This window comes from Podarcis pityusensis (genome assembly GCF_964106645.2).
Source record: "Podarcis pityusensis genome assembly, chromosome: 3".
NCBI lineage: Eukaryota > Metazoa > Chordata > Lepidosauria > Squamata > Lacertidae > Podarcis > Podarcis pityusensis.
The window spans coordinates 53,509,766-53,536,604 of record NC_138026.1 but is presented as its reverse complement, the minus strand read 5'-3'; the positions used below and the strand labels follow the sequence as shown (position 1 = coordinate 53,536,604).

The 26,839-nt window shown below is 42.4% G+C and overlaps 2 protein-coding genes across 6 annotated transcripts; both read left to right on the top strand.

Moving 5' to 3' along the window:
- Positions 1 to 20: 20 nt before the first annotated feature.
- On the top strand, positions 21 to 26,839 carry LOC308474304 (amine sulfotransferase-like). Of its 5 annotated transcripts, none has more exons than XM_081000439.1 (7): positions 21 to 124; positions 22,500 to 22,644; positions 23,701 to 23,909; positions 24,448 to 24,574; positions 25,348 to 25,442; positions 26,010 to 26,190; positions 26,530 to 26,839. In XM_081000439.1, exons 2-7 carry the CDS (start codon positions 22,503 to 22,505, stop codon positions 26,652 to 26,654), a joined length of 879 nt encoding a protein of 292 aa, XP_080856565.1. In that variant the 5' UTR covers positions 21 to 124; positions 22,500 to 22,502; the 3' UTR covers positions 26,655 to 26,839. The 5 variants fall into 5 exon arrangements, with proteins under 5 accessions (XP_080856565.1, XP_080856567.1, XP_080856566.1 ...); XM_081000441.1 differs by having other exon boundaries at positions 41 to 128; XM_081000440.1 differs by lacking the exon at positions 21 to 124 and adding an exon at positions 20,599 to 20,745.
- LOC308474306 (amine sulfotransferase-like) lies at positions 1,277 to 11,397 on the top strand (the record flags this gene model as incomplete). Its single annotated transcript, XM_081000444.1, has 6 exons — positions 1,277 to 1,427; positions 2,435 to 2,643; positions 2,897 to 3,023; positions 6,572 to 6,666; positions 10,366 to 10,546; positions 10,915 to 11,397. The coding sequence occupies 6 exons, from the start codon at positions 1,277 to 1,279 to the stop codon at positions 11,037 to 11,039; spliced, it is 888 nt and encodes a 295-aa protein (XP_080856570.1). The 3' UTR covers positions 11,040 to 11,397.

Sequence of the window (26,839 nt, the reverse complement as noted above, 5' to 3'; positions counted from 1 at the left end):
ATTCTATAAAGCAATCTCCTACAGAGCTCTGAACTTGAGCCTTGAAAAGCTGAAATACTCCAAGCTGCAAAAGAGATCGCTCTCTCCCTGTCTCTCCCACACTTTTTGACTCTAAAAACAAAAGGTAGGTAAGTTTTCTTGTAATTTAAACTTTCCAGGGAAAAGCAGGACTACTGAATGACAAACAACTAATCTACTCTTTCTTGCAAGAGTTCTGAGGGGCAACAAGGTATTTCATCAGATGCATGGAAACTCTTGTCACAGTTCATATTCTTTTATGGTGTCACACAGAATGCAACATTTGTGCTACCAGAGATTAATAGTTATTTTGAGGGGACTGAATGTGAACTCCCATTGTGCAAGTGGAACCCTGCTCATTCGGCATGGGATACAACCCTTAATTTATATATTGGAAAATCAATCAGAGTATTTTTCTTGTTACTATTTTGTACATACAATGTTTTCCACTAAAGGATTGTTGCATTTCTGAGCAATGAAACACAAGAATTAAAGTGATTTTCAGGCTTAATGGCCCTGTATGTCATAGGGGGAGTAGAACAGAAATAAATCTCTCCAACAATGCCAGGAACAGTCAGAGGCTAACACTGAAAGGAAAACTGGTTTTGCCGCAGTTGCTTATCATCATCATCGTCATTATCATCTTTATTATCATCATCATGATTATTATTATTACCCCATCCATGCAGTTCATAAAGCACCCAGGAGGAATTTGCAAGCGTTCCATTTGCAGGGGGAAGTTTTTTGCTTCCTTCCCACCTCCCCTGAGTACAAGAATGAGTGTCAGGATGGCAGCACTGACCAAACTATGATGCCAGGCAGCATAAAGTGAGGCCAAGGGCTGCTATTTTGCATGCTGCACACATGCACTGACCAAACAACTGGGTCAGGGTGAAAGACAAAAGCCTTATTATGCAGGGCAAAGCCAGCGCAGTAGCAAAGTGAGCTGTCTCTGGAGAGAGGCTCTCTCAGTAATGAGGAAGGGTCAGATGAAGAAGAATTAAAGAGCAGCGGGAAGGCACCTCAGCCTAACAACAACAAAAAAGTGCAAAGGCTAGGTGAGTTGCTTCAATGATGAACCAAGCCTCTGTTCTTTAAATGATGGGCCTTTATGTTGCTCACCTGTGGTGGAAGAGAAGCATGGGATTCTGCTATGGGGTCTGCAAGAGGAGTAGGATTTCACAAAATGACATCTCTATTTCTTTCTGATTTCCTGCTGTCGCATAATAGAGGTAACTGTTCTCATCTCTTTATTCTTATGCAGGCAATGGAACCAGCCGAGAAATACCTTTTCACATACAAAGGATTCTATTTCCAGCCAGACATGGTTTCAGCGGAGTACTTGGATACCTTGGAGGATTTTGAAATAAGAGACAGTGATGTATTTTTAGTCACTTATCCAAAGTCAGGTAAGAGTGTATTTTCATAGGAAGAACCATGATTGCCATTCAACCATGATGGATACCCACATATATGTAAATAGTATCTATTATCCTAAGGCAAGTTTAAAACCACATGCAAAATTGAGGTTAATATGGGTAGTATGGAACTTATCAGGTTACGTAAAGATGAACTGGGCAATTATTATTTTTAATATGGAGTAATATGTTTCCCACCGGTGTCAACCTGTTTGAGGTTTTGAAAACAACATAAATACACATCAAAAACATTCAAATTTGGTTGCTAGTGGTTTATTGTATTCACTGACTTTCAAATTTTATATGTGGTTGTAAAATGGTGTTTGCAAAATTCTATTCTTAAAAAAACTTTCATACTGTGTCTCTGTATTTCAGCATTTATCTGCCACAGCTTTGCCAATAACGGGGGGGGGGGGGGGGAGCATATCCAATGCAATTGTGCCCTCCATTCAATAACTTCCACTTCCACACCAGAACTTCCTTCACTCTTCTCTCCCCTTGTGTCCCCAGTGTTCCCCAAATCTGCCTTGGAGGGTTGGTGGGGTGGGGAAGACCCAATAACTGGGAGTGGGAGAGGAGAGAGAGGGGAGATTCTGCATTGTACAGGCATTTAGGACTTGGGTGACATGAAGAAAGGCTTCTGCAACTGCCTTTTGCCTATTATGTTTGTTTCACTGGCCATTTGTCAATATTCCTGTTCCTAGAATGCATTGATAAAAAATCATGGTTTGAATCCACTGAATCAAAGTACTTTGGAGAACAGACAACTTTCTTTTAATTTCCTGGTCTTTGACTGTCATTTGTATAATGTTCTGAGAAGAATCTGAAATAGCGTTTTTGGTAGCTTGCTAAAAAAGAAAGGAACTTATTAGCAAATATTGTTCTGTCTTACGAATTCCTCGATGCTGAGACATGTTGTTCTCAGTTATTTCACTCTGCAAAGTACTAACTATATTCATGACAATGAATGAATGAAATAGGCTTATTCTTGTTTATAGGAACAATATGGACTCAAAATATTTTGAGCTTGATTTATCATGAAGGTCACCGAGATGGAACTGAAAAAGTGGATTTACTAGACAGAGTTCCATGGCTGGAGTACAAGCTCCGCGATGTGGATTACATCAGTCGTCCATCACCTCGCCTCTTTGCTTCCCATGTCCCCTACTATTTAGCACCCAAGGGATTAAGGAACAGAAGAGCAAAAGTAGGAAATGGCACATTTATTATTTGATCAAATTAAACGTTTGTCTTGTCTTATTTAAATTAACATCTGGGTTTCTGTTAACATTTCTCCGTTTCTGAGGGCAGTTCAGAAATATTATGCGTATATATCCTACCTCAACAACCTGGTTCCTGGCACATTTCAGAGCCACAGAAATAACTACAGAAGCAAAACAGAAGAGACAGTAGGAACAATAAGATCAGCAATAGAATAGAATTTGTTGTTATTCCTGCAGGTTGTTTATGTGGTCAGAAACCCAAAGGATGTCTTGGTTTCCTTTTACCATTTTTCCAAAACTTCACGCAAAATAGAAGAAGTAGAAGATTTTGGAATTTTCATGGAGAGGTTTTTGGCTGGAAAGGGTAAGGATGATTTCCTACTCTAAAATGAACAACTTTTTAATAATAGTTTTAATAATAATTTTGATTAGTTTTCAATTACAACCCAATGACAGACTCATTACAACAATGCAATACAATTACTAATACCAGTCATTATGTCTATCTTTCCCGGTTGTTGCTGTTTTCCATCATGCCTTGCCAGACAAATTTTGAAACATCTTTTTGCCATTGTTTGAAGTATACTGCACCTCTGACTACAGGTATCGATTGGAATAAAAACAGCATTCTTATCAATACATTCATTTTGATCACCGAGATTCTCCCCCACAGTGACAGGTTTATTTTCCATATTACACTTCCATATTTCTTTTTATTTCATTTCATGCCATTCCTTTACATAATTATCTTTCAAAATGTTTATATTTCTAGCTGTTAGCCATACACCAAGGTATTTTACCTTCTTTTCTACCACCAACTTTGTTGTTTCTCTAAATTCATTTCTCCGTTGTTCCGACATTCTTTAACAGAACCTTTGTTTTATTTTTATTTAGCCTAAAGCCTGCTACTTGTCCAAATTGTTTATTTTTTTCCAGCACCCCTGGTATGTTGTCCAAGGGGGTCTTCTACCGTTATCACCAGGTCATCCGCAAAAGCTTTAATTTATATGATTTTCAACGCACTGTTATTCCTTTAATGCTATCATCCATTCTTATATTCTTTGCCAGATTTCTAAGGTTAATATAAATAATAATGGAGACAGGGGGTAACCCTGTCTTGTTTCTTTTGTTATCTTGCATTTTTCTGTTATTGTCTTGTTTACAATCAACATCACCTGTTTTTCAAAATAAATTGCTTCTATACCATTTAAGAAAGTCTGACTGAAGTCCATCATTTCAATCATTTTTTTCAAGAGACATTATCAAATGCCTTCTCTGCATCAACAAACATCAGTGCCGCCTGTCTTTCATCCATGACCTCTAGATACTCAATCACATCTATTATATTTCTTATGTTATTTTTCATCTGTCAGCCAGGTAGAAAACCAGCTTGATCCTGATGTATCAAATCCGTCAAAATTACTTACAAACGTTCCGCCATAATACTGGCAAACAGTTTATAGTCATTATTCAGCAGAGAAATTGGTCTATAATTTTTTACTGCTGTTAAATCAGTATCCTGTTTAATAATAATAATAAAAATAATAGTAATAATAATAATTTTTTATTTGTATCCCGCCCTCCCCGGCCATAACCGGGCTCAAGGCAGCTAATATATGCCTCTTTCCAGGATTCTGGGACTTTCCTTGATCTCAGGATGTTATTCATAAGTTCTTTCAGTGGCTCTGAGATATACATTTGCAGTTTTCTGTAATATTTTGTGGTCAGTCCATCAGGTCCAGACGATTAGTCTGGTTGATAGCTTGTTGAAGTTCATTCATTGTTATTGATGTGTTTAAATGTATCTGTTTTTCTTTTGAAATTTTTGGTAAATTGTCCTCCTTTAAATATTCCTCTATTTTAAATTTGTTTTCTTTGCCGGCTCTGTATAAATTCAAGTAATACTTTACAAATTGTTATATCCTTCAGGTCATCTATTATTTTTCTATCAACTTCAAGCTTGAATATAACATTAATTTCTTGTTTTCTCTTTAACTGCCATGATAATTATTTCCCTGGTTTATTTGCAAATTCAAAATTCATTTATCTTAATTTTTTTATTTTCCATTCTATTTCTTGGTTCACTAGCATAGAAAATTGTGTTTTTAATCTCTTTATATTTTGTTTTATTTCTTCTTTCTTAGGATCTTTTTTCTTCACATCTTTTTCTTCACATCTCTCACCTTCTTTTGATAACCTCCATCTTCTTGTTGGATTTTGTTCACCTCTTAATTCCAAATAAACCGGGTTATTGTCTGAAAAAGTCATTGGTTTTATTTCTGTCCATTTTGATTTTGGCACTAAGTCATCTGAAATCCAAATTAAGTCAATTCTTCTGGCAGATTGAGAACGGTCTGAAATGTGAATGTATTCTCTATCATATACATGTTTGAATAGTAATGAACCTTATCAGTTCCTTGACAAGTTCACAGATCCCTTTCATCTTTCTGTTCAGCTGGAGATAACTACGAAGTCGTACTTCCAATTAAATTAAATTAAATTAAATTCCAAGTCCTTTTAGCATTTTCCAGTTCAGCCCATAAATAATAAAGGATATGGAAAAGACAGCTCTAAGTTTCCATCGTAAATCTTTTGCAAAACAGAGCTTCCCTCTCTCTTTCCATTTTTCTTCTTCACACACATTTAATTTTGTATTCCATATCAACAATCCAGTGTCCTCCTTCCTCACTTGCACATATATAAATTGGACTAGCATTCAAGGGAGGGTTGCCATACCATAAATGTAAAGAAATAAAAAACTTTGTATAAAGAAGACGTAGGCTCCTCCCCACTGTCTTTTGCACCGAATGAAGTCTTCTCTCAAGTTCAAACCTTGATGACCTTGCAATTGATTCCGTTCTGCAGTTTGTAATCTCATCTCTTCTAGCACATGCCTATACATTAGTCCAAATTAAGCTCTCATTGACAGGAGAACCTCTGCTTCTTAATGGCGTTATAGAAGGATTATCAGCAGGTGAAGTGCTTTTGCACCCAACAAATCCCTGCCTCTAGCATTCCATGCAGGAGCGGGAGTCAGGTACCGAGACGAACTGCGAGTGAAGCCTGGGGAATATGCAAGGATAATAACCCTCAATCATCATTGTTTTTCCCTCTGCAATGATCTCCCGCTCTCTTGAGAGCTGCTTCAAGGCAGACAGGATCTGGAAGCTTAAAATGAATCTCTTTTGTCCCTTCATCCTTATCTCCTTTGACAACAGATTAAAGAAATTCTCTGTGTGGTAAGGAACGTTTTCAGAATGCCATGTCTGATGCCATAGGTTACTCTGAGGAAATTCCACATCCATCACAAAGAGTCTCCAACTCAGACTCCAACTACACCATTTTATGCCACTGATGAATGGTGCCCATTGAAGCAGAAGGAAGGGTGTAGATCTGGCCAACTCCCAAAGGAAATCAGTTGGATTTATATTCTCTTTGCATCAGGATGCAGCAGCTACAAATCATTACAAGGTGGAGCCCCTAATCCTTAATCAAGTGTAGAGATTCGTGTCAAGTTATAACTCAGAAAACCAGACCATGTCTCCTAAATGTTGCAAGTATTAACTGCCACATCATATAAGGAAACTGGCCGTGTGGGAAGGGAGGGAGCTGGAGGAAGGCTGGACTGATCTCAGCCCACCCATCACTCTCTCATCACATTGGGATGGGAAGCACTGCAGGCAGTCTTAAAATGCAGAACTCTTCTGCAAATTCCTTCTCTGAGAAAGTGTTTGGTGAGGGTGGATGGTATTAATTCAGCTTCTCTTTAATGGTTTGTACCACTGCTGGTTCTTAAATTGATTCCTCTAAATTGTTTTAATGGAATTTATATGTTTGTACTGCTTTTCTCTGAATGTTTTTCAAAAAAATCACCTGATCTACATTTTATGCCAAATCAATCTTTCCCATCAGTACTTGCAAGTTTATGGCTGGACCATGTGGAAGGCTGGTCCACTCACAAGGATGACTTCAATATTCTATTTCTTACCTATGAAGAAATGAAGAAGGTAAGTTATCAAAATGCTATCCAGTCTGATATTAAGCATCCTTCAAAACTCTCCTTTACAAAATGGAGGAAGGAAGCAATTTGATTATTCAAGTGCCCTCAGCTGCTGCTTCCCCTGCTAGTCTCATTTCCTTTCTAAAGGTTTTTTTAAAAAGACTAGCGGGCCATGGACTCAGGAGCCGCTTTTCAGACCTCAGACTGCGAAAAGTGCACTTTAACCATTTCCCCTGCGGGATTACGGGGCGATAAATAAAGTGTCGTGATCCCAAGCAAGATATGTCCTTTCACAGGCCCTCAGATGCTGAGGAGAGATGTCACAGAACCTCCCTTGTGTCTTCAACAGGGACATTTATTTATTTACTTGTGGACTCAGAGCTGCCCCAGAATATAATGATTCTGCATGGCTCATGGAATAAAAGCAACAATGAAAGTACAATATAATGCAATGGCAATTATTACAAACTAGGCAAAGAAAGATCCAGGCTGCTTGTTTCCCCTGCTTGTAATCCTGAGAACGGGGCCTGACAGGCCTCTGTACAGCATAGAGGGTTCTTTTTAAAATGTTTTTAAATTATTCTTTTATCCTTTTAAATTCTTTTTTTAGCTTAAATGTTTAGTTGCCATTAGGGATTTGCTTAAATTTAGTATGAGTGTCGTTTATTATAATTATTTTAGTTTCTATTGTTTTATTGGTTTTTTGTTTAGTTTGTATTTTGTTTTTAAGGGGCAGGGTCAAGGCTGCCTGGGAGTGGGCCCCAGCCAACAGAATGGCTGGGGCAGGTTCCACGGGGGGGGGGTGGGGTGGGGGATGTACTGGGACAACCGATCTCAGTGATCACGGGTAGGAGGAGGAATTACGCTAAGACCAGACCATGTCATTAGAGAGGAAGCAGATTTAGTTGCTGTTTGAGGACTATTCCTGCCTCCAGGTCTGGTCTTGACCAGATGGATACTGGAATCAGCAAAGGATACCCACATGACCTGAAGGTGCAGCTGTGCAATGCCAAGTCAATGATTCACAAGACCACTGCCATCCATGACTTGATCGTGGATGGAGGACTTGATCTGACATGTGTGACAGAAACTTGGTTGGATGAAGCAGATGGTCCTGTTCTTGCCGCTGCTTGCCCACCAGGTTTCTCTTACGCACAGCAACCCAGGTCATGGGGGGGGGGTTGCGACCTCCCTGCTGCACCAAGGATTCGCTGCCCAAGCTGCTTCAGGTTGTGGTGGATGTTCTCCTGGAGACACCTGGTTTGGTTGTCCTGGGGGATTTTAACATCCACACCGACAGGACCTTACAAGGGGCTGCTCAGGACTTTGTGGAAAGCATGGCCTCCATGGGGCTGTCCTTAAATAAGTTTGGCCCAACTCATAGTCGCAGACATGCCTTAGACCTGGTGTTCACCTCTATGGATGTGGGTGACCTGACACTAAGTAAAAGTGAAACAAAAGAAGTGCCATTGTCAGATCACTTCCTGGTGCAACTGGACTTCTCCGTGACCTCTGCAGGGAGGTGGGACCGATTCAGATAGTCCGCCCCCTGCACCCAATGGATCCAAATGGTTTCCAGAGAGTGGTAGGGGATGTTTTATCCCATGTTGATGGCCTTTCAACTGATTCCCTGGTGGCCCGCTGGAATGCTGAGCTAACCAAGGGTATTGACTGTCTAGCTCCGAAGCGCCCTCTCCGATTGCATGGAGCCTGGACAGCCCCTTGGTTTTCCCCAGAGCTGAGGGCGATGAAACAATCACTGAGATGGCTAGAGCACTGGTGGCAGAAAACTCACTCTGAATCTGAGCGGATACAGGTTAGAGCTCAACATTGAGTCTACCAAGTGGTGACAGCGACGGCGAAGAGGCCCTTCTTCACTGTCTCTGTTGCATCTGCAGAAAACAGCAGCAGGAGACTCTTTCAGGTGGTTCACAATTCAATGGAACCATCTCTGCCATCAGGGCCCGGTAAAGGCCCCAATATCTTCTGCAATGACTTTGCAAAGTACTTTGCAGATAAAGTCTCTCAGATTCAGAATGAGGTAGACGCCACAGTGGGAGCAGGGCCGGGGCGTGAGAGTGCTAGAGTCCTGTCTAGTCAAGTTGTATGGGATCAATTCCAATCTGTTACCTCCGAGGATGTGGACAAGGATGTGGATGAGTGAAACCAACCACCTGTCTACTTGATCCTTGCCCATCCTGGCTAATAAAAGCGAGCTGCGAAGGGCTGGGCAATGGGCTCTGCAAGGTGATGAATGCTTCCCTCGGTGAGGGAGCCTTCCCAGACCCACTGAAAGAGGCAGTCATAAAGAGGCAGTGGTTGCTGAACAACTCCAGGCACACCTGGAGGATGCGGACCATTTGGATCCCTTCCAGTCAGGATTCAGACCTCATCATGGGACTGAAACTGTCTTGGTCACACTGGTCAATGATCTCCAGTGGGCTAGGGACAAAGTTGAAAGCTGTTTCCTAGTTCTGCTGGATCTCTCAGTGGCCTTTGATACCATCTACCACGGCATCCTTCTGGACTGTCTAGAGGGGCTGGGAGCTGGGGGGCACTGTTATACAGTGGTTCCGCTCTTTCTTCCTGGGCCGTATTCAGAAAGTGGTATTGGGGGATGTGTGTTCAGACCCTTGGGCTCTCACTTGTGGAGTGCCTCAGGGTTCCGTCCTCTCCCCCATGCTTTTTTAATGAAGCCGCTGGGAGAGATCATCAGGGGGTTTGGGCTGGGTGTTCATCAGTATGCGGATGATACCCAGCTCTAGCTCTCTTTTAAATTGGAACCAGTGAAGGTCCTGTGTGGGTGTCTGGAGGTGGTTGGAGGATGGATGGCGGCTAAGAGATTGAGGTTGAATTGTGACAAGACAGAAGTACTGTTTTGGGGGGACAGGGGGTGGGTAGGTGTGGAGGGCTCCCTGGTCTTGAATGGGGTAACTGTGCCTCTGAAGGATCAGGTGTGCAGCCCAATTCTGTGTCCAGGGCTGAGACCCTACCTGCCCTTGGACTGCCTTGCCAGAGTGGTGCATACTCTGGTTATCTTCTGCTTGGACTACTGCAATGTGCTCTACGTGGGGCTACCTTTGAAGGTGACCCGGAAACTACAACTAATCCAGAATGCGGCAGCTAGACTGGTGACTTGGAGTGGCCGCCGAGACCACATAACACCGGTTCTGAAAGACCTACATTGGCTCCCAGAACGTTTCCGGGCACAACTCAAAGTGTTGGTGCTAATCTTTAAAGCCCTAAACGGTCTCGGCCCAGTATACCTGAAAGAGCATCTCCACCCCCATCATTCTGCTCGGACACTGAGATCCAGCCCGAAGGACCTTCTGGCGGTTCCCTCACTGTAAGAAGCGAAGTTACAGGGAACCAGGCAGAGGGCATTCTTGGTAGTGGCACCCGCCCTGTGGAACGCCCTCCCATCAGATGTCAAAGAAATAAACAACTATCTGACTTTTAGAAAACATCTGAAGGCAGCCCTGAAGCTTTTATTGTTTGATTAATTATTGTATTTTAATATTTTGTTGGAAGATGCCCAGGGTGGCTGGGAAAACACAGCCAGATGAGCAGGTTGTTGTTGTTGTTGTTGTTGTTGTTGTTGTTGTTGTTGTTGTTGTTATTCTGCCTGTTCCATGAGTTTTAGTCACTAGGCTGTCAGGTTTCTCTATTGTGGATGGCTTGACATTTAAACCACGTTCCATTTCAGGATCTAAGAAGCTCTGTATTGAAATTATGCAACTTCCTGGGAAAGAGACTGACGGAAAAGGAGGTGGATGCTGTTGTGGATCAGGCTACATTTAATAAAATGAAAGCAGATCCCAGGGCAAACTATGAGTTCTTGCCAAATGATTTAATAGACCACAGCAGAGGGCATTTTCTTCGCAAAGGTAAGTCAGTGGCAGATCAAACTCACTTAGTGCGGCTTGCAGAATTCCCGACAGATTCACTTGGCACCTACTATGACATTTGATAGCTACCAAGTAATAGTGATTTCATTTTTTCCAGTCTTCATGAAACTCTCAGTTTCTGGTGTTTCCTAATTTTATAGTTGTTCTGTTATGTACTTTCTCTGTTGTTTTTTCCTTCTTCTAAATATGTATATTTAAGGGTGGTGTAGTTGTCTTTCCAGTCTGGAGTGTGGAAACTTTTTCACACAGAGGGTCATATTCCCAACTAGGGATGGATTATATCTGGAGTTATGGATATTTATTTGACCACCACAATGCACGTTCTTTCTGTTTGCTTCCTGGGCCAGGCACTGTTGGAGACTGGAAGAACATGATGACAGTTGCACAAAATGAAAGATTTGACAGTGTTTTTAAGGAGAGAATGGAAAAGCTGCCCTTCAAGTTCTGCTGGGACATCAATGAGGAATCATGAGCCCATCTTTAGCTTGGAAGGATGAAATAAAGTGAACTGTATGCATTTAATCCAGGCCTATTTGTAAGAGTTAGGGGTAAAAACATCTCATGTGGCTTAATAGCGTCCCAATGCTTGAATATGTGTAATATTTCTTTAAAAAACAACAACACTAGAATACAATTACATTTGTACTGTAAACCTCTTCTCTTTCTGCATTCCAACATGTCTTAATTTTTGACTCCATGTGCAACAGTCAAGGAATCCCAAACTAACTATTGGGATTAGTAACTGTATTATAATTTGGCACTGTTTTAATGAAGCTACTACTGGATTATTGTAATTGAAAATTAATAAAATTATTGTTAAAAAAACCTAACTAACTATTGGTGTTGCAGATGCAAATGGAAATCAGACGAGTCATTCAAGTCATTTATTTATTTATTGTTGGTGGAATTCCACTTCACACTCTTCCAGTTGTTCTCTCAGGACAAACGTTTCAGTCTACCAGATGACACAACCCCTCCCCCCTCACCTTCCTTTACCTCTGCACTGTTCTTGGGGTTCTCCTTACCCTCACAGAGTCATTTTTGAGGGTGTGTTAGGAATATGCGGGGAGGAGAAGTGGGGAAAATGGACAGTGTATGTTTGATGCCCATAGCAATTTCCTTCATGGGTTAGATTGAAAAGGGGGAATTTCCATTGGGATCATGGAGCAGAGAGAAAGGGTTAAAGCAAATTTTGGGGACTGGAGGAGGTGAAATGAGAACCCCAAGAAGCATCTGAGTCCAGGGAGGAGGCCAGTAGTAGAGAAATGTTCTGCCCTGTAACATTGGACACCTCAAGCCGGACACCTCCTGCTGTGGAACAACCTTGGTGACTCTTCCAGTCAGCAAGAAGCCTTCTCCTTCAGGGGAGGAAACTAGAGTAAATTCAATGCTAAGCCATTGGCAACACTGCCGCCATCTCCTCCAAGGACACAAAGATGCCTGCGCCAGTGCAAAAAATCCTTGCAGACCCAACACACCTGTAGGGATGCCTGTTTGCTTGCTTGTCTCCTTAGAGAGCTTAGGCCCCAGGTATTCTTGGAACAGGGCCCAGGCATTGGAAATATCAAGGGAAAAGGCTGCACTTTGCCATGTCCTGAAGGTCTAGGAAAATTTAGCCCAGGGTCCAACCTAGGCCTGAGAGCAGCAATCAAACACATTTGGCCCTGGGCAAGGTCTCAGGAGCTCAGAGGGGCACATCACTAGTCCCAGCCTGACCCCACTGCCCATCTCTGAGAGACTGGGCTGGAGCTGACAGCAAAGCAGTGAAGAAGCCCTCTGCATCCTACCCCCACAATCTATGTCAAGAAAGACTTCTTATGCCATCTTGTTGCATGCCACCCCAATTTTGAGCAGTGCAAGATCCCAGCAGTTCCAAGTGCTCTTTCTCTCAAAAAGGGTATGTGACTATTCCATGTTTGGGAGACATTACACTAAAAGAAGGTGCATGTTGATCTTGGAACCTCCCAATAAAGGTGCCGGATTCTGTGCAGCAACTAAGGATGGAATTTTGTGACAACCTGGCGTTACGACTATCTATTTGACCACCACAGTGCCAGGCACTCTTGGAGACTGGGAAAACATGATGGCCATTGCAAAAAAATGAAAGCTTTGAGTGTTTTTTTCAGGAGCAGATGGAAAGGCTCCTCTTCAGGTTCTGCTGGAACATCAATGGTGAACTGAGTCTGCTTCCAGCTTGAGAATATTTATACAAACTTTTTCTCTGTCTTGCATGTGTGTACCAATTGTCCACACAATTGGTACACACATGCATTGGTACACACAAGGGATGCGGGTGGCGCTGTGGATTAAACCACAGAGCCTAGGACTTGCAGATCAGAAGGTCAGCGGTTCGAATCCCCGCGACGGGGTGAGCTCCCGTTGCTCGGTCCCTGCTCCTGCCAACCTAGCAGTTTGAAAGCACATCAAAAGTCCAAGTGGATAAATAGGTAGTGCTCCGGTGGGAAGGTAAATGGCATTTCCGTGAGCTGCTCTGGTTCGCCAGAAGCGGCTTAGTCATGCTGGCCACATGACCCAGAAGCTGTATGCTGGCAGCCTTGGCCAATAAAGCGAGATGAGTGCCGCAACCCCAGAGTCGGTCACGACTGGACCTAATGGTCAGGGGTCCCTTTACCTTCACCTTACCAATTGTCCAGATCTTGAGAGATTTGCTGCAGTCCATCTAAAGCTGTGTTGGAACCAAGCAAGCAGTATTCTCAATAGAGTTCCTTGCTTAGGTCCTTCTCTAGAACAGGATGTGCATGTGTTATAGTATCTGTCAATCCATGTGTTGCAAATAATTGGTCAAGAGCTGTGATTGTTGGAACAGATGTTTGTGATTATTTGAAGGCATTTTTCGCAGAACTATTGCAGGCAAGAAGTAATTTCCTTGTAATGGTCCTACAAAACCAAAATGGATACTTGATCATTTCCCTGGTGAAGATAAGTCACTTTGGTGGGTTACACCAAATTGCTGGGTATGCATAACTGTGTGATATAGTATAATTTCAGAACTGTAGAAAAAGTAACGTAAGAATTACAAGAGCAATTTTATTGTATGCTGCTTGTCATTTACTCACCTTTGGCCCCTAAAGAATGCTTGTGCAATTAGCAATCCATGTGTTGCAAATAATTGGTGGATAATCTTGATTGCTGGAACAGATATTTATTTTTATGGTACTGAATAATCTCTTTGAAAGCTTCATTCCTAAACAAATTTATTATGAGGGAAAGTCTTATTGAGCACATTTGGCTTTAATTCAGAGGACAGGGCTGCTTATCGCTCCCTCACCTCACTCCCCTGGAGAAAGGTTGTGCAAGAAGAGTGACAAAGTCTGATTCCAGAGGAACTCATCTTACCCCAAGGGTCATAAACTTTGCAATGATTAATCAGAATTCAAGCCCACACCAGCCTATAGGAAAAAAGCTGCACCTTCATACTGCATGTCAATTCAAGGCAGTGAAGTTTGATAAGAGACAAGTGCACCCAGAATGTATTCCTTGCATTGTTTGACACACATTCTCCTCCCTGTCATTCACTGAGCAAACACAATCACATCTGCTCAGGTAAATTGGACACAAAGATGGATTTTAAACGCAAATTCTGCTGGGAGCACAACAAAGGGTTATGCCAAAGGCAGGTTTCTAAGTATCCTCATGAGTGTGTGGTGGTGCCCACCTGGTATCGTCATGTTTCAAACGGAGGCAGCCCTTTTGGGGGGCCAGGGGCACTATCAGCAGGGCTCCCAAAATAAACCCTGGCCCCTACAATGGCTCAGCAGCAAACCGCAGATAACAACCTCCTTTGCTTGGCTTTCACTCCCATCAAATTTTCCTCCCTGTGTCATATGTTAAACATTTATCCTAATAAGGAAGCAGCCTCCTATTTGTGGCATGGCTTTTCTCAGGGTTTTAGAATACTCTTTCGAGTACTGTCAGGTACTCTTACAGCTAAAGATTCTCCAAACCAAAAATCTGTGAGGGAAATGCCAGAGTTTGCCAGGAAAAAAGATAGAAAAAGAGGTCAAGGCAGGCAGGTGGCAGCCCCTTCTTTAACTCCCCCCTCAAAAACCTTCACATTTCACCTTTAGGCATCGTGCCAAAAAAGACTCCAGGGGAATTCAGGCTGATTCATAACCTGTCCTATCCAAAAGGGGGTTCAGTTAATGATACTATACCCCCCGAACTTTGCTCCGTTAAATATACCTCATTTGATCAGGCTGTCAAACTTATTCGCAGTTTTGGGCAGGGGGCTCTTTTGGCAAAGTGTGACATTGAATCAGCCTTCCGATTATCGCCAGTTCACCCTAGCAATTTCCATCTTCTTGGCTTTCAGGGTGGATTTTACATTGATAAAGCTATGCTCATGGGCTGTTCGGTTGCATGTGCAGAGTTCGAAACATTTAGCACCTTTCTGGACTGGGCTTTACGTTATAGAACTGGTTTGTTAGGGGTTCTTCATTATCTAGATGATTTTTTATTGATTGGGAAATCAAATAATTCTGTGCTTCTCTTTTAGAGGCTTTTATTTTCTTGACGCAGGAGCTGGGAGTCCCCTTGGCAGCTGACAAAACAGAGGGCCCAGTTACAACGCTCACCTTTCTTGGTATTCAATTAGACACCATTGCCCAATCATCCCGTCTGCCCCTGGATAAGCTGGTTGCCCTTAAGGAATTTATTTTGCAAATTCTCCCCCTCAGGAAGGTCACCCTCAGGCAGATCCAGTCTCTCCTGGGACACCTTAACTTTGCCTGCAGGATAGCATCCCCAGGGCGACCTTTCTGTGCCCGCCTGGCTAGGTTATCTGTGTGCCTTAGGTCCCCACATGACAGGGTCCACCTGCCCAAGTCTGTCAAGGCAGATTTGGAGATTTGGCTCAGGTTTCTAGAAAATTACAATGGGATCTCCCTATGGCAGGACAACCTTAAACTGTTTTCAGACTTTCAGGTCCAGTCAGATGCCACAGGGTCCCTCGGCTTTGGAGTTTACTTTAGGGGGCGATGGTGTGCTCAGCGTTGGCCTGAAAGCTGGCAGGGCGAGGCCATCACTCGGGACCTTACCTTTCTTGCGTTTTTTTCCCATAGTGTTGGCTGCGCACCTTTGGATTAATGAATTTCATGATCGCCGGGTGTGCTTTAGGACAGACAATCAAGCAGTGGTGAACGTCCTGGCCAAACAGTCTTCGCGTTCCGAGAGGGTTTCTGGTTTGCTTCACGCATTCGTGCTGCTGTGCCTCAAATTTAATATTATTTTCTCTGCCAAATTCATCCCAGGCGTTAATAATGACATAGTGGACTCTTTATCTCGATTTCAGATTAACCACTTCCAGTCATTAGCACCTCAGGCTCACCTGCTGCCAGAACCTTTCCCGGACCACCTTTGGAACCTTGGAAGCGTGTAGTTATCAAGGGAGTATTGGCCTCTGTGGCACCTTCCACTCTCAGGTTGTATAAAAAAGCCTGGTGTGATTTCTTGGAATTTCAGTTTAAGGAGATAGCTCTCACGCATGGTATTCCGCCCACTCCTGATCATGTTCTACAATACTTGGCACATCTGCATAACTTAGGGCGTGCTGCAAAAACTTTAAAAATTCACATTGCTACAATTACGTTCTTTAGCAAATCAACATTTTCATTTGACCCTTGCACAGACTTTCTTGTCCATAGTGCAATTGAGCAGGCTTCAACCCTCAAAAAAGGATGGCAGAAGGCCAATAACTTTTGGCCTTCTCTGTTTGATACGCAGAAAACCTAGGTCCATTTGTTGGTCAAAATATGAAGCACGCTTATTTTCCGCTGCCTATGCTGTTGCTTTCTTTGGAGCCTTGAGAGTGGGGAGGTTGTTGCAGAAACCCAATCAAATAGTACCTCATGGGGCCTGCTGTTAGAAGACATTCAGTTATCTAGTTCTGAGTTGGTATTGCACATTCAGCGGTCAAAAATGGACCAGAGCGGCAGGGGTGCCTTGATCAAGCTAGCAGCATCCAAACATCAGGGCCCCTGCCCAGCAAAAAACATCAGGCGGTATTTGAGGCTTATATCTGCCCGTGTGGGCCCTTTATTCATACATGAAGATGGTTCCTGCTTGATGAGATACCAGTTCCCGCGTGTCTTACGTAAGGCAATTGATGCCTGTGATTTCCCAGCCAATGAATACGCTGCACACTCTTTTAGGATTGGAGCGGCCACAATGGCGTCCCATTTAGGCCTCCCAACAGATAGGATCAAGGAACTAGGTCGCTAGAAGTCAAATGCTTATAAGGGATACATTCGCAAGAATCAGTAATTCTCAACTGCTGACCTGTATTTTCAAAATCCATAGGGCTCAACCCTTATCTGTCTTTTCATTTTCTTATTTTCCAGCTTCTCCAGGTCTCCAAATTTGGATCTGTGGTCATAGCATTGTTCATTGGGCCCGTGTGCGCATGGTCAAGTGTGGCATCGGCAATGACCTTGGTCTGCCATCAGGTGTTCGTGTTTCCTGGATTTTAAGACGTGGCATGCGTTGGGAAGAGTTTATGCCAGTAGTGAAGGCAAATGCAGCATCTTTTGGTCCTCCCGACATCTTGATTATCCAGCTAGGGGAGAATGACCTTGCCTTCAGGAAGAGCGTGGACTTGTTTTTCCACATTAAGAAGGACTTTGATGAACTGGCTGTATTATTCCCAGAAACAACTGTGTTTTGGTCCTTCCTTCTAAAAAGAAGGGTGTGGTGTAGCAGTCATAACCCTATAGCCATTGACAAATCCAGGAAACTTCTGAATCGTGCGGTGGCCCGCAATATATAGGAATGGCCATGTGATTGCACATCCTGACATCCGATTCAGCGATGTGTTTCTGTTTCGTGATGATGGCGTCCATCTTTCCGATCAAGGAAATGATGTGTGGTTGGCAGACGTCATCAGAAGTATTAGGAATTAGTTGCAGCAGTGAGGGTATTGGCGGGGAGCCTTTTGGCTCAGGTTGTGGTTAGGCATTGGAATATGTGTGTTGTGTTGGAGGATTGGTTATGCGCCATCATCTACCCCTCCTCTTTTGGGTATTGCGTTAAAGGAATCCAGAGGACGTGGATCCTGTCCGATGCCCTGCTAGTGGCTAGGGCCATGGCACGACCCCCAGTGATGTCACAGGGGAGCTTCCAGTTGTATTTACATCAACAAGCTCCTCCTATTGGTTGTTAACCCCGATATAACTCCCGGCTGTGCGGGGTGGAGTCTTGTATTGCTGTTTCATCCAATGCTTAAGCCAATACTACTCATATACTGTAACCAATAAAAGTTGTGGCCTAATTTTGCCCATTAACCTAAAATAATGTGTCTGTGTGTCTTATTATAATCCTATGCGGGTGGAGGGTCCTCAACTCACAAAGTCTTATTCCAGAGGACCTCATCTTACCCCAAGGGTCATAAACTTTGCAAGAGTGCCAAAACTCTGACCTGAGCGGATTTGAAAAAGTAGTTCGATGGGAGAACTTATTTGAACTCCAATATAAAATTGCCTCACAAACATTTTAGATGGAGGAAGCATTCGATTCCTAGTGAATGACAATGATTAATCAGAATTCAAGCCCATGCCAGCCTATAGGAAAAAAGCTGCACCTTCATACTGCATGCCAGTTCAAGGCAGCAACGTTTGATAAGAGACAAGTGCACCCAGAATGTATTCCTTGCATTGTTTGACACACATTCTCCTCCCTGTCGTTCACTGAGCAAACACAATCACATGAAAAAATCACAGATTCCATCATTTACAGCTTATAAGAATACATAAATAAGAATGGTTCTTTGTGCTCTTCCAAGAGTTTAGCAGCACCCATTCTTTGGATCTCAAACTGTAACCAGACTCTGATATTGATAAACCATCACAATATAATTTAGTACAGGTTGAGTCACCCAGTCCTATTCTCAGCAAGCAGTAGGTGTGCCAGGATCCATCTCTGCTTTCAAAATAAAAACTGTCTCTGCCTCTTCTAAGTCTTAAGGGTATGGATGAGTAGAAAGGTGTATCACAAAATCTGAAGATGTGTGAATTTTGATGGATGAACTTTAGCTGTGTTTCTCTTCACAGACTGAGGAAGTTGAAATTAGGTGGACTTGCATTAAAACATTATTCAGATTTCTCCCCATTCCTGCTCTGGAGTACTATTACTGTCTGCCTGGCAACTAAAGCAGATGGATAAAGGACCCAGGAAACCAACATCTATCAGCCAGGAATGGCTTGTAAGGACACTGAAACATCTATCACTCCAGCGTATGAAGTCAGTATCATTTATTAGGAAACACAACTGAGATTTGCCATCCTTTGAAATAAAAAAACCCTGCAACCATAAAATAAACTACAATTTCACAATCTCAGGGGTGCTGTATAAAAAAGCCCCGTGATTTCGTGGGGGGAGAGCTGAGGTAGGGGGAGTTAGACAAAGTTGTGGAGCTGCCCAAGCCTAAGACATTGAAAGTGGTTTGCGTGGGCAGGTGGAGCCCCTCAACCCCAGGCGACCCCCGAGCAGAATAATGACTCAAGACAACGTGCTATGGGATTAAAATTGGCCACAACTTTATTAAGTTTCTGATGTAGGGAGACCTCGGCTTAGGCACTGGCCATTTATCCTTCCCAGTCCCCAGCCAGGGATCTGGGAGACTTTAGGGTTATCCAGAATGTGTGGGGATTGGGCTGGCTCTGGACAACATATGTTCAAGCAGAGAGCCCATCCCCCGTTTCACTGCCGTTGGAGGGGAGAGCAATGAGAACCTCTTGGTGTATGGCCAATGCCTCCCCTCAAGACCCCTTTAACAGGGAACCCTGGTATCACTGCCACAAGGAGGGTGTGGGTCACCGCTTCACGCCCCCCTCCCCATTTAGGAAAATAGACTAAAGGATTCTGCCCAAGGCCTGAAACTGCCACCCGAGGCCGCAAAATCGCGGTCTCGCCACCACTGCCGCTTCGGAGGTAAGATTCACCTTCTGTTGTGTGGGCAGGATGGTCCCTCCCCTTACCTGGCCAATCCCCTGGCAACGCCTCCCCAGGCGGGATTGGGCAATTGGCTGAGGTAGGCGGAGACCTCCAGGTATCCAGCCTAGGGAGGATGAAGCCAGCCCAAACTAACAGGAGTTGCACAGGGATCCGGGGGTCTGCGCGTGACCATGCAAAAGGCGCCACAATTTGATGTCAGGAGTGGTCATTGCAGGATAAAGGACAGTTTAGCAAGGAGAACACAGGAAGACATCAAGTGCATTTTCTATGCAAAGGTATTCCTGAAAACATTAGCTTTAGATGATAAACAAAAACAAAATGAGCCATTTCTGCATGTGGCATTGTTTACTGGGAAATAGCTTTCATTGAATTCTGACTAAAATGACTGGGAGCTGTCCATCTCGATGTGGACTCTGAAAATTCATAGAATCATAGAATCATAGAGTTGGAAGAGACCACAAGGGCCATCGAGTCCAACCCCCTGCCAAGCAGGAAACACCATCAGAGCACTCCTGACGTATGGTTGTCAAGCCTCTGCTTAAAGACCTCCAAAATTCTTCAAAATCTTTGAAGGGTGGGAAAGATTGCTGCCAATCTGTTGGATCTGAAAGTTTATTCTTGGACATGAGTTATGTTTGATCTCAGATAAGCTGTGCACAAATGAAAAAGGTTTCTACTTTTCTTGGATAGATTTCTAAAACAATCCATGCTAATTATTTAGTAAGTTTTATTAAAACAAATAGGGATTATTTTGGAGTTAAAGTTGGTGTTATTGGGGTGTAAGTCAGTGCAGGCATGTGTGTACAAATAGACATCCATTGGTGAATCTCAGGTCTCTCTTACCATTTGAGCCCATTTTCTATTAGTGGACCTGAGCAGACGTAATACTGCTTTTATTTCTTAAACGGACGAAGACCACTATTGATATTGGCTGTTGCTTGTGTAAAGAAACAAGTTCTCCCCCTGTTATTCTTTACATTATCTGCCTCTATGCACCTGTGTTACCTTTCTTTTCTTGCATAACATGCCAGGAATGATTTACTAAGGAGGAGCCATCAGCTTAATCCAACCCTTATTATCTAACAGAATTCTATAAAGCAATCTCCTACAGAGCTCTGAACTTGAGCCTTGAAAAGCTGAAATACTCCAAGCTGCAAAAGAGATCACTCTCTCCCTGTCTCTCCCACACTTTTTGACTCTAAAAACAAAAGGTAGGTAAGTTTTCTTGTAAATTAAACTTTCCAGGGAAAAGCAGGACTACTGAATGACAAACAAATAATCTACTCTTTCTTGGAAGAGTTCTTAGGGGCAACAAGGTATTTCATCAGATGCATGGAAACTCTTGTCACAGTTCATATTCTTTTCTGGTGTCAGAGTGCAACATTTGTGCTACCAGAGATTAATAGTTATTTTGAGGGGACTGAATGTGAACTCTCATTAGGCAAGTGGAATCCTGCTCATTCGGCATGGGATACAACCCTTAATTTATATATTGGAAAATCAAACGGAGTATTTTTCTTGTTACTATTTTGGACATACAGTGTTTTCCACTAAATGATTGTTGTATTTCTTAGCGATGAAACACAAGACGTATATAGAGAATTAAAGTGATTTTCAGGCTTCATGGCACTTTATTTCTTTATCATTTTTAAGCAATGGATTTTATTTTTATTTAAATGTTTATAAAGCACCCATTCATCTATAATATCACCAGGTGGTATATCTTGATGTCATGCATCATATTCTATATTATGGCCTGAAATGTCCCAACAGGTATAAAAGACCTGGCGACAACTGGCGACAACTTTGGTTTCCTCAGCACCCAATGGAGCCTTGAACTTTCTCCCATAATAATTCCCCGCCTCCTTATACCATGCACTGAGCCCACCCTTGCAAGTGCCTTCCTTGTCAGACGCTACGTGGGAGGAGAGAAATTGGAGCAGGGAGGAGACAAAAAAAGAAAGGGCTATTTTGGCAGTGGTGTCTCAGTATGGGAACACCTGCCCCAACAGGGCCCATTGTATGTGTAGCCAACTCTCTGTATTATCATAGATGAAGCTGAGAGCAGCATTCCCTCCATGGAACGTCCTTGGGCACCACATTTCAGCAGCAGTTTCAGTCAGAGCTGGCAATGGAAGCCAGATGGGCATTGAGCAATATCTTTCTCTTTACCACCCTGTCTCTCTTTCCCCTCTTCGACATCCATTCAACCTCAAACATACACAGAGCAATGTGTCCACTTCATCCAGCATCCACTCATTTTGCAAACACACATGCATGCGCTGTCTGTCGTCGAGAGAGTAGAACAGAAACAATCTCTCCTATGACCCCAGGAACAGTCAGAGGCTAACACTGAAAGGAAAACTGGTTTTGCCCCAGGCAGGCAAGAAAATATGTCATCCCAATTTCTTGAAGCGGATCAAGAACTCAGGAGGAATTGGGAAGAGTTCCCAACAGACTTCAGTCTTTCATTTCCCCTGGATCCATTTACAGGGAGCAGTTTTTTGCTTCCTTCCCACCTCCCCTGAGTACAAGAATGAGTGTCAGGATGGCAGCACTGACCAAACTATGATGCCAGGCAGCATAAAGTGAGGCCAAGGGTTGCTATTTTGCATGCTGCACACATGCACTTGAGAAATAACTGTGTCAGGGTGAAAGAGAAAAGCTTTATTGTGCAGGGGAAAGCCAGCTTTGAGTTGAAAGCAGCACCATTAACAAAAACAAAAACAGACATAAAGTAGGAGGAAAAGAATGCTTTGTTGCCTCAGTGATGAGCCAAATCTCTGTTCTAAGGTCTAAATGATGGACCTTTATGTTGCTCACCTGTGATGGAAGAGAAGCATGGGATTCTGCTATGAGATCTGCAAAAAGAGTAGGATTTGACAAAATGACACCTCTATTTCTTTGTGATTTCCCGTTGTTGCATAATAGAGGTAACTGTTCTCTTCTCTTTATTCTTATACAGGCAATGGAACCAGATGAAAAATATGTTTTCAAATACAAAGGATTTTATTTCCAGCCAGATTTGGTTTCAGTGGAGTACTTGGATACCCTGGAGGATTTTGAAATAAGAGACAGTGATGTATTTTTAGTCACTTATCCAAAGTCAGGTAAGAGTGCATTTTCATAGGACGAACTATGATTGCTATTCAACCATGATGGATACCCACATATATGTAAATAGTATCCATATTATACTAAGGCGAGTTTAAAACCAAATGCAAAATTGAGGTGAATATGGGTAGTGTAGAACTTACCTGGTTACATAAAGAAGAACCGGGTCATGTTTGTTTGTTTTTTAAAAATAGGAAATAATGTGTTTTCCACCGGTGTCAACCTGTTTGAGGTTTTGAAAACAACATAAATACACATCAAAAACATTCAAATTTGCTTGCTAAGGGTTTATTGTATTTACTGACTTTCAGGATTTTGTATGTGGCTGTAAAATAGTGTTTGTAAAATTCTATTCTTAAAAAGCTTTCATCCCATGACTCTTTATTTCAGCATTTATCTGCCACAACTTTGCCAGTATCGGGGGGGGGGGGGCGTATCCAATGCAGTTGTGCCCCACATGCAATAACTTCCAGTTCCCCACCAGAACTTCCTTCACTCTTCTTTGGAGTATTTTGGAGAACCAGACAACCTTTTTTTTATTATTCCCTGGACTTTGACAATCATTTGTATAATGTGCTGCGAAGAATCTGGAATAGAGCTTTTGGTAGCTTTCTGAAAATTAAGGGAACTTATTTGCCAGTTTTGTTCTATCTTCCCAAATCCTCAAATTCTATGAAGCCTTTAGCTGAACTTCGCCTTTCTCATCCAAAATGGAAAGGAAGCCTTGGTCAATCTTCCTCAATCACCCATTGCTGCCCTTATTGCAGTGGTGGTCTGTGTGACACCAAACTTTAGTGCCCCCCCCCACCTCCCACTTTCTATTTTATATCATAGTGGTGGCAACCTGTGCAGCCAGATCCCTGAATCTGCCTCTGCTTGCTGTGTTTCCCATGACTTCCTTCCTCTCCCTCATTTCTTTTCTTTAACAGTGTTGCAATTCAACAGTAAGGTCCTCGATGCTGAGACATGTTGTTCTCAGTTATTTCACTCTGCAAAGTACTAAGTACATTCATGAAAATGAAAGAATGAAATAGGCTTATTCTCGTTTATAGGCACAATATGGACCCAAAATATTTTGAGCTTGATTTATCATGAAGGTCACCGAGATGGAACCGAAAAAGTCGACTTACTAGACAGGGCTCCGTGGCTGGAGTACAATATACGCAATGTGGATTACGACAGTCGCCCATCACCTCGCCTCTTTGCTTCCCATCTTCCCTACTATTTAGTACCCAAAGGATTAAGGAACAGAAGAGCAAAAGTAGGAAACAGCACATTTATTATTTGATAAAATTAAACGTTTGTCTTGCTTATTTAAATGATCACCTCAGTTTCCGTTAACATTTTTCCATTTTTGAAGGCAGTTCATCGAGCTGCAATTCCTTTCTCCATATGAATGAATAATGCTCTGTGCACCCTGAGCTTAGAATAATTCCCATGACTCCTAAACAGCAAAGATTTTATGCTCCATCTTAGTAAATGTCTTGGAGGATGCCATCCAACACACATAATAAGAATAAGTTCATTCAACACCATAGGATTGCTCTGTGGGTGTGACATGCATGTTCCAAAAGAGTAGGAGGCTGCCAGGGATATAAAGCAACTGGGAAGCACCAAGAATCCACAAGAAGAGATATCTGAGATCCATCCATTTATTATTTTAGGCATATATATCCCTCTTCAACAACTTGGGTCCAGACACATTTCACAACCACAGAAATAACTACAGAAGCAAAACAAAAGAGACAGTAGAAACAATATGATCAGCAATAGAATGGAATTGGTTGTTATTCCTGCAGGTTGTTTATGTGGCCAGAAACCCAAAGGATGTCATGGTTTCCTTTTACCATTTTTCCAAAATGGCAGTCAAATTTGAAGAGGTAGAAGATTTTGGAATTTTCATGGAGAGGTTTTTGGCTGGAAAAGGTAAGGAAGATTTGCTATTCTAAAATGAATCACTCTTGTCCCTTCATCTTTATCCTCCTTTGACAACAGATTAAAGAAATTCTCTTTGTAATAAGGAACGTTTTCACAATGCCATGTCTGATGCTATAGGTTACTCTGAGGAAATTCCACATCCATGCATCACAAAGAGTCTCCAACTGAGACTCCAACTACACCATTTTATGCCACAGATGACTAGTGTCCATTGATGCAAAAGGTAGGGAATAGATCTGGCCAACTCCCAAAGGAAATCAGGTGGATTTATATTCTCTTTGCATCAGGATGCAGCAGCTACAAATCATTACAAGGTGCAGCCCCTAATCCTTAATCAAGTGTAGAGATTTGTGTCAAGTAATAACTAAGAAACCCTGACACGGTCTCTTAAATGTTGCAAGTATTAACTGCCACACCATATAAGGAAACTGGCAGTGTGGGAAGGAATGGGGCTGGAGGAAGGCTAGACTGATCTCAGCCCACCCATCACTCTTCCATCACATTGGGATGGGAAGCACAGCAGGGAGCCTTAAAATGCAGAACTCTTCTGCAAATTCTTTCTCTGAGAAAGTGTTTGGTGAGGTTGGGTGGTATTAGTTCAGCTTCTGTTGAATGGTTTGTACCACTGCTGGTTCTTAATAGGATTCCTTTAAATTGTGTTGATGGTGTTTATACGTTTGTACTGCTTCTCTCTGAATGTTTTTCAAAAAAAATAATCACCTGATCTACATTTTATGCCAACTCAACTTCTTTCTCATCAGTACTTGCAAGTTCATGGTTGGACCATGTGGAAGGCTGGTACTCTCACAAGGATGACTTCAATATTCTGTTTCTTACCTATGAGGAAATGAAGAAGGTAAGTTATCAAAATGCTATCCAGTCTGATATTAAGCATCCATCAAAACTCTCCTTTACAAAATGGAGGAAGGAAGCAATATGATCGTTCAAGTGCCCCCTTGCTAGTTTCATTTCCTTTCTAAAGTTTTTTTTAAAAAGATTAGTGGGCCATGGAATCAGGAGCACCTTTTCAGACCCTAGACTGTGAATATTGCTCTGTAACTATTTCCCCACACTATAAATAAAGTGTCATGATCCCAAGCAAGATATGTCATTTCACAGGCCCTCTGATGCTGAGGAGAGATGTCACAGAACCCCCCTTGTGTCTGCAACAGGGACATTTATTTATTTACTTGTGGACTCAGAGCTGCCCCAGAATATAATGCATTCTGCATGGCTCATGGAATAAAAGCAACAATGAAAGTATAATATAATGCAATTGCAATTATTCCAAACTAGGCAAAGAAAGATCCAGGCTGCTTGTTTCCCCTGCTTCTAATCCTGCCTACTCCATGAGTTTTAGTCGCTAGGCTGTCAGGTTTCTCTATTGTAAATGGCCTGGCATTAAAACCACGTTCCATTTCAGGATCTGAGAAGCTGTGTATTGAAATTATGCAACTTCCTGGGAAAGAGACTGACTGAAAAGGAGGTGGATGCTGTTGTGGATCAGGCTACATTTAATAAAATGAAAGCAGATCCCAGGGCAAACTATGAGTTCATGCCACTGGATATCCTGGACCACAGCAAAGGACCTTTTCTTCGCAAAGGTAACTCAGTGGCAGTCGAACTGAATTGGCGGTGCTTGCAAAATCTCAAACCTTTGATAGGCACCAAGAGATGGTGATTTCATTTTCCCAGTCTTCATGAAACTCAGTTTCTGGTGTTTCCTAATTTTAGAGTTGTTCTATTATGTACTTCCCCTGTTGTTTTTTCCTTGTTCTAAATATGTATATTTAAGGGTGGCATATTTGTCTTTCCAATCTAAAGTGTGGAATTTTTTTCACACTGAGGGACATATACCCAGCTAGGGATGGAATATATCTGGAGTTATGGATATTTATTTGACCACCACAATGCCCTTTCTTTCTGTCTGCTTCCTGGGCCAGGCACTGTTGGAGACTGGAAGAACATGATGACAGTCGCACAAAGTGAAAGATTTGACAGTGTTTTTAAGAAGAGAATGGAAAAGCTGCCCTTCAAGTTCTGCTGGGACATCAATGAGGAATCATGAGTCTACCTTTAGCTTGGAAGGATGAAATAAAGTGCACTGTATGCATTTAATCCAGCCGTATTTGTAAGAGTTAGTAAAAAAAAAACCCAAAAACTTTCATATGGATGGGTTAATAGCTTCCTAATGTTCGAATATGAGCAATAATCTTTTTTAAAAAAACACAATAAAATTACATTTGTACTGTC

Bases quoted from the DNA above. Each gene is read 5' to 3' on its own strand.
- LOC308474304 (XM_081000438.1), top strand. From the start codon at position 22,347: ATGTTGCTCACCTGTGATGGAAGAGAAGCATGGGATTCTGCTATGAGA. The intron at 22,645-23,700 runs GTAAGAGTGCAT...TCTCGTTTATAG, and splicing joins AGTCACTTATCCAAAGTCAG to GCACAATATGGACCCAAAAT. The intron at 24,575-25,347 runs GTAAGGAAGATT...CTTTCTCATCAG, and splicing joins GAGGTTTTTGGCTGGAAAAG to TACTTGCAAGTTCATGGTTG.